The sequence below is a fragment of the Peromyscus eremicus genome, unplaced genomic scaffold (genome assembly GCF_949786415.1).
Source record: "Peromyscus eremicus unplaced genomic scaffold, PerEre_H2_v1 PerEre#2#unplaced_62, whole genome shotgun sequence".
In the NCBI taxonomy this organism is placed as follows: domain Eukaryota; kingdom Metazoa; phylum Chordata; class Mammalia; order Rodentia; family Cricetidae; genus Peromyscus; species Peromyscus eremicus.
Genome location: NW_026734305.1, coordinates 231,854 through 238,527, shown reverse-complemented (window position 1 = coordinate 238,527; position 6,674 = coordinate 231,854). Strand labels below are relative to the sequence as shown.

At 45.3% G+C, this 6,674-nt stretch overlaps 1 protein-coding gene across 1 annotated transcript; it reads left to right on the top strand.

The window, feature by feature from the left end:
* Positions 1 to 583: 583 nt before the first annotated feature.
* Positions 584 to 4,308, top strand: Ndufc1 (NADH:ubiquinone oxidoreductase subunit C1). The gene is made up of 4 exons (XM_059252478.1): positions 584 to 815; positions 1,442 to 1,545; positions 2,324 to 2,403; positions 4,157 to 4,308. The coding sequence occupies exons 1-3, from the start codon at positions 749 to 751 to the stop codon at positions 2,381 to 2,383; spliced, it is 231 nt and encodes a 76-aa protein (XP_059108461.1). The 5' UTR covers positions 584 to 748; the 3' UTR covers positions 2,384 to 2,403; positions 4,157 to 4,308.
* Positions 4,309 to 6,674: the final 2,366 nt, after the last annotated feature.

Here is a 6,674-nt window from a genome sequence, read left to right as displayed (position 1 = left end):
GTCTCATAATTCCAGCTTCTCAAGAAGCTGAGGCAGGAGGATCAAGTTCATGGCCACCTGGGCAACTTAGTGAGACTCTATCTCAAAAAGTAAAAAAGCAATGTGGGGATATGTAGCTCAGTGGTAGGGCACTTGACTAGGATATAGGAAGTCCTGTATTCCCTCCCTAGTGAATAACAGAATTCTGTCTCACAGGATTGAGAGTCATCAAGTAATCTTGAATATAAATGGATTTTAGGAACTGTTAAGAGGTCTTTGCAAATATTAAGTTCCCTTAGTCGACAAGTTTGTCTTTGAGACCATCTGTTAATTGATGCTAATAATCACGGCACGTCCTGTAGCCAATGTAGTGATAAAATAATAACTGTAAACCTCACCATGAATTAACTTAATGTTCCTAAAACACTAAATTCAACCCAAATTTTATTCTTCAGCAAGACACTTCCATTTTCAGTTTTCTGGCTCACCAAAGAACACTTTAGTAAACCTCTGACGGGCGTCCTGGGAGTGGACAAACCGCTTTCCCGACCCCGGTCCTCTTTCACCCTTGTTTCACAGACAGACCCGGAATCCGGCTTCTAGCAAACCTTGTCCTGAAGCTAGGACTGGGGCGCACCTGCGAGTCCCGCTTCTGCTGCCAGGGGGCGCTGCGGTCCGCGGCACCTGCCGGAGATGCGCGCGCAGGGAGAAGGCGGTGCCCGCCCGACAAGACGCGCACGCCGAGGAGAGGCGGAGCCTGTGGGGCAAGATGGCGCCGTCCTCGGTCCTGCGTCCGTTCTCGCGGCTGCTGGCCCCCGCCCGGCTGCCGAGCTGCTGTGAGTGTCTCTTCAGGCCCATTCGGCCTTCGGCCTACACCCCCTCAGCACGAACCTTCCCGGAACCTCCGTAGGAGGAGGAGGAGGTTGCGGCGCAGGCCGTCCTGCAGTGACCTTCACCGGCCGCGGTCCGAGTTCTCCACTCCGCATCATCGGCCGGCCGGCCGCCCTCCTCCAGACTACCACTTGGCCTCTGAGTGGATTTGGGGTCTTTTTGCCCCCGGCTCTGCAAATATGCCCAGGAAACAACAAACGGGGGCTGCCTCTCATCCTCCCCCTCCCGAGCCTATGAGGCTTTGAAGGTGTCCTGAGTCCCAAGGACGGCCCTGTGGCTCTGCTGGTGGCCCCGGACGAGTTACCTCAGTTCTCTGGACTATGTTCCTTGACTGTTTAGATTGGGGTGGGCAGATAGAGTATAAATGACAATTTAAGGCCAGGAATGGTGGGGCTCGCCTGGAATCCCAACCCTGGGGAGGTGGAGACAGGCGATCGGGAATTCAAGAGCAGCCTGGTCTCCAAGAACCCCTGTCTCAGAAGAGAGTTTCTTGCAATAGTACGTACACTAGTAAATGTTAAGTGTTCCTCGCTGCAAGTCAATAAGGTATACATTCTCTCTCCTTTTTCAGCTTCAACACGGTCCAAGTTCTACGTCCGGGAGCCGTACAATGCCAAACCTAACTGGCTGAGAGTTGGGCTGGCCTTGGGCACCTCGGTTTTCCTGTGGGTTTATGTGAGTAGCCTACCCATTGGATCCCCTGGAGCTGGAGTTACAGACATTTGTGAGCTGGCTGTTGTTGGTCCTGGAAACCAAGCTTGGGCCCTTTGTTAGCAGTACATGCTCTTAACTGCAAAGCCATCTCTACAGCCCCAGTCTCATGCTCATTCTTGAAAATTTTTCCTGATGGAAGGCTTAATAGCTGCCGAGAGCATTAAGGGTTGAAATTAGGTCTGAGTCCCATGAATGTCATCATGTATCAATCATTGTTCCAGTTACATAAGTCTATCAGACGGTGACTCTAAGAAAAGTAGCTGTTCTCTGACTTCTAGTTAACACACAGAGAGATGAGGGATGAGGTGGGTCATTCACTCACAGTGTCAGGCTTCAAAGCTTGGAAATACATCCTGCACGGTCGGATAAAGTGGACCTATGGCCTCTACATGAGCATACACAGGCAAACACAACTATACATAGACATTGCACACACATACAGGTACACAAAAGTGTAGCATTTACTCTGACACATTTGACAACTAGAGTGTCATATTTTATAATTCTCTGTCATATGATTCCCATTGTATCATTCTCAAATTTAATGTCAGGTTGTGGTCAACAAATGTACTCCACTAATGATTTTTGAATTTGAATTCCGTAGCTTTTTATTTCTAGTAAAATAGTAATTGTTTTAATCCACCCTATTTCTTTTATGAAACATAAGGATCTTTACTTGGTTTCCTCCTCTTTAAGCCACCAGGAAGGTTACATTTCTACTTCTAACCATTAATTGTAGCTCATTCGACAACATGATGAAGATGTTTTGGAGTATAAAAGAAGAAATGGATTGGAATAAACTTTGGAAATGTTAATATAGTAAGTATGTTTGTAGAGTATATAGATTATGGGAGTTAATCTATCGTTTGTTTGTGGCTGTGACAGGGTCTCACCACTGGGCATACCTTTTTTAGTGCCAGCATTAGGATGACAGAGAGGTAGGAAGAACTCTATGAGGCTAGCCTGGTCTACATAGTGAGTTCCAGGACAGCCAGGGCTAAGTAGAGAGACCTTGTCTCAAAAAAGAGAGAGGCAGCCGGGCGGTGGTGGCGCACGCCTTTAATCCCAGCACTCGGGAGGCAGAGCCAGGCGGATCTCTGTGAGTTCGAGGCCAGCCTGGACTACCAAGTGAGTCCCAGGAAAGGCGCAAAGCTACACAGAGAAACCCTGTCTCGAAAAACCAAAAAAAAAAAAAAAGAGAGAGGCGAGGTCTTACTGTATATCCTTGAGGTCTCTGTGTAGACAGGATCCACCTGCCCCTGCCTGTTCCTCCTGAGTGCTGCGACTTAAGAAGCAGGCCAGCACTCCCGGCCTGCAGCGAAACTCAGTGCTGGATGAGGTCATACGTACTATAGTGCCAATACTGTAGAGATTGTGGCAAGGAGATAGTTAGTCTGAGGCTAGCCTGGTCTGCACAGCAAAACCCAGTCCCAAACAAAGAAGGAAAAAACAGTAAAACCAAAAATCACCCTAAATCATACCTTCTTTACGAGTACTTTCCACATTGTGTTCAAAGCACTGAGGATAAGTTGGCACAATTTGTATGTGTTTGTCATGTCTTGTGCCTAAGTATGAATTCTGTAATAGCAGAACTCTCATCTATTGTATTAATGTTATGTTCTCAACAGTGCACTGAATACCCAGCCATTCTAGGAGTTTAATGTTGTAGAATGAATGAATGCATAGAATGAATGAATGTATAAAGGTGATGGATTCTGAATTTTTTTCTGCTTAACCATTTCATTATGATTGTCACTATAGCTAACATCCAGTTGAATTCAGATAAAACCTAATATTAATGAGATATTTTACATGCTCTAATTTAAGAGAGAGAAGATTTGTGAGTATGTGTGTGTGCACATGTGTCACACACAACCTGCATATAATATGTATATTACACGAATATATGTAATGTATATGCTTTATTTCTGAAAATTATTTGGAAGAAATCCTTTACCCTTTATAAAGTGAAAAATCCCTCATCAAAAACCCTTAGCTTCTGGGCTGGGAGATAGCTCGGTGGTTAAAGGAACTACCACACAAGCTTGAGGGGCAGAGCTCAGATCCCCAGAACCCTTGTAAAGGCTGGCTTGGCAACCACTTGTAATTCCCAAACTCTGAAGGTGAGCAGAGGATCCCAAGAATAAGATGACTAATTAGCCACTGGTAAGCTCTGGGGTCAATTGAGAAGAAACCTTACTTCAATGAAGAAGGTGGAAAGCTATTGACAGAGACTCCCAGCATCAGCATGCATATCACACACAAAATACTTGTTTCCATGGATTAAATCTGCTAGATAATAAACATAGTGACTACAAAACACATTTAAGAATTCTCAAATGTAACACTTTAGGGTTTATTGTCCAAATCTTTTGCCTCTTTTTTTTTATTAATACCACTTTGTCCATTTCTATGTTTTTGTTACAAATTTAAAATCAAGTACTGATTCTGTTTAATAGATATGTTTTCTAGATTTTTTTTTTCTGATGCTCTAAGGTGAATTATTCAGAGAAGTCCGATTTTAACATCATCTGATCAGTTGATGGATTCAATTTTTTCCTCTTCCTTGTAGGTCTGCTTCATATGATGATCATGGTCATTCTGCTGGATTTACCCATCTGTTGAGTTATGGATATGAGGGGGAAAGTTATATATGAATGTGTATCAGTTAAGATGTGCATTTTACATTATTGAACAAATAAAAATACGTTCTTCACATGTAAAGATGAATTTACTAATCACTGCTGATGGAGTCCTTTCAGCTTTTAACTGTTTGGTTTTTTGTGTTTGTGTGAGTGCTTGTATATATGTAAGTGTACCATGTACATGCGGTGCTCATAGAAGCCCAAGCTGGAGCTACGGGAGTTTAACAAGGGTCTTGGGAACCAAACTTGGGTCCACCAAGTGCTTCTAACTGCTGAGCCCCTCTTGTCCACTTCCTTCCTTCCTTCCTTCCTTCCTTCCTTCCTTCCTTCCTTTCTTTTTCTTTTCTTTCTTTCTTTTTTTTTTTTTTTTTTTTTTTCTCCTTTTGATTCAAGGTCTCACTGTGGCTTTCTGGCTGTTCTAGAACTTACTGTGTAGTACGAACTGTCCTTGAACTGACCCCCCTGCCTCCCGCTCCTGAGAGCACCATTATGGCCTGCCCTTGTCAACTCTTTTTCAAAATATTTAGATGCCAAAGTACTCAAAATACAAGAGAGCCCAAGTAATAGTTGGTCGATGAAGAGGTGATAATAAAGTAAAGGTGATAGTAAAGATAAACCATGTCATCAGAGTTGCCTCTGTCTCCATTTACTTGAATTTGAATGGGTTTTATTGACATTACTGGCTGTTTGTTTTAGTGTGAGTGAGGAGTGTTTGCCTGCATGTGTGTGCACACCATGTGCACTCTCAGTGCCCTGGAAGGTCAGAAGAGGGCACCAAATCCCCTGGAACTGGATTTACAGGTGTTTGTGAGCCTCCAGTGTGGGTGATGGGAACCAAACCCCAGTCCTCTACAAGAGCAGCCAGTGCTCCTAACTGCCAAGCCACTAGCCCCGTAGTGACTTTCTACTCACTTTTATGGCCACATGAAGTTTTTCCGTTGGCATTCATTCAAGTTACAGCAAGCTATAGGGTTTGTCTGTTGGTGGTTTTTTTGTTTGTTTGTTGTGTGTGTGTTTCTGGAGACAGGGTTTCTCTGTGTAGCCTTCCCTGTAGTAGATAGCTGTTCCAGCTTTGACCTTAAAACATTGCCCCTAGTGTGGCAGCAAGTAACTGCCACACTTGCCTGTGACCTGCCCCTGGGGTGTGGCCAAGAGGAGACCCCTTAAGACCCGAGATGTGTATGTGTTCGCCTTCTTAGCTCCTCATGGTCCTGAAGGTTGAATTTGTAGACCAAGTCAGAGTTCCCCAGAGAACTACGCTAGACTGTACCTCATCTCTCCCGGATCCTGTAATCGACCCCTTATTGGTTGTAAGTTAGCCCTGAAATAAACCTCTTTCAATTACCAGATAAATTATGTGGAATTGCCTTGTTAATTGCCACTATATCTGGCACCCAATGTGGGGCTCAAACCCACGACCCTGAGATTAAGAGTCTCATGCTCTACTGACTGAGCTAGCCATGCTGAGGCCATCCCTACACTGCCCTTTCCTTCTGGCCTCCAGGCAGCTGAAGCTGTATGTGATGTTCAGAGAGCAGCAGGACAGACAGAAAGACAGGGTCAGGTGGTGGAGTGGCCACTGCAGAGGGATACCCCCTGGACCATTTAGGCACATGCTGCAGGTAGACAGTCTAGGCTTCACTTAGGAGCAGCAATGGCCATAGAGCCCAGCTTAGCTTACACTGCCAACCAGCTCCTTGGCTTCCTCAAGGATTGTGGGGACTCCTTCACTTCACCTTAGCTGGACCAGCAGCCAAAGAATCATCCTTGGTCAGCTCCGAGGCTAGCAGAGATGTGACTGCAAACCCAGCTTTCCTGTTGACTTGATGGGGCCCTCTTGTCAGAATACTGCCCCTGACTGCAGAGCTTCTAGAAGATTGTCCATTACACCTGTTTCATCGCCCTCTACATTCATGTCTATGAGCTGCTCTCACTTCTGCTGCTTCTCCAGCAGAAGTTTGTTTTAATGTGAGGGAGGAGTGTTTGCTTGCATGTGTGTGCACACCATGTGCACTCTTAGTGCCCTGGAAGGTCACTGTTGGTTTTTGTTTTTGTTTTTTGTTTGTTTGTTTTTGTTTTTCGAGACAAGGTTTCTCTTTGTAGCCTTGGCTGTCCTAGAACTCGCTCTGTAGACCAGGTTGGCTCTGTAGAACAGCCTGCCTCTGCCTCCTAAGTGCTGGGATTAAAGGCGTGTGCCACCACCGCCAGCAAGCTATAGGTTTTTGAGGAAGGGAACTAAGCTGCAAGATTCTCAGTGGGGAAACTACTTGCTGGCCTGCCAACCTGAGTAGGATCTCTAGAATCCTCAAAAAGGTAGAAGAGAGTTGACTTGACCTGATTGTCCACCGACCACAACATGCATAGTAGCAATAAACTAAAAATGAGTAAAGGTGAGGGTGCTACGCGGTGGCCTTGAAACTAGACTGGACTACATCACAAGGTCCT

Coding starts and splice junctions, on each gene's coding strand:
- Ndufc1 (XM_059252478.1), top strand. CDS start 749: ATGGCGCCGTCCTCGGTCCTGCGTCCGTTCTCGCGGCTGCTGGCCCCC. Junction 816..1,441: donor CGCCCGGCTGCCGAGCTGCT/GTGAGTGTCTCT, acceptor CTCCTTTTTCAG/CTTCAACACGGTCCAAGTTC. Junction 1,546..2,323: donor CGGTTTTCCTGTGGGTTTAT/GTGAGTAGCCTA, acceptor CATTAATTGTAG/CTCATTCGACAACATGATGA.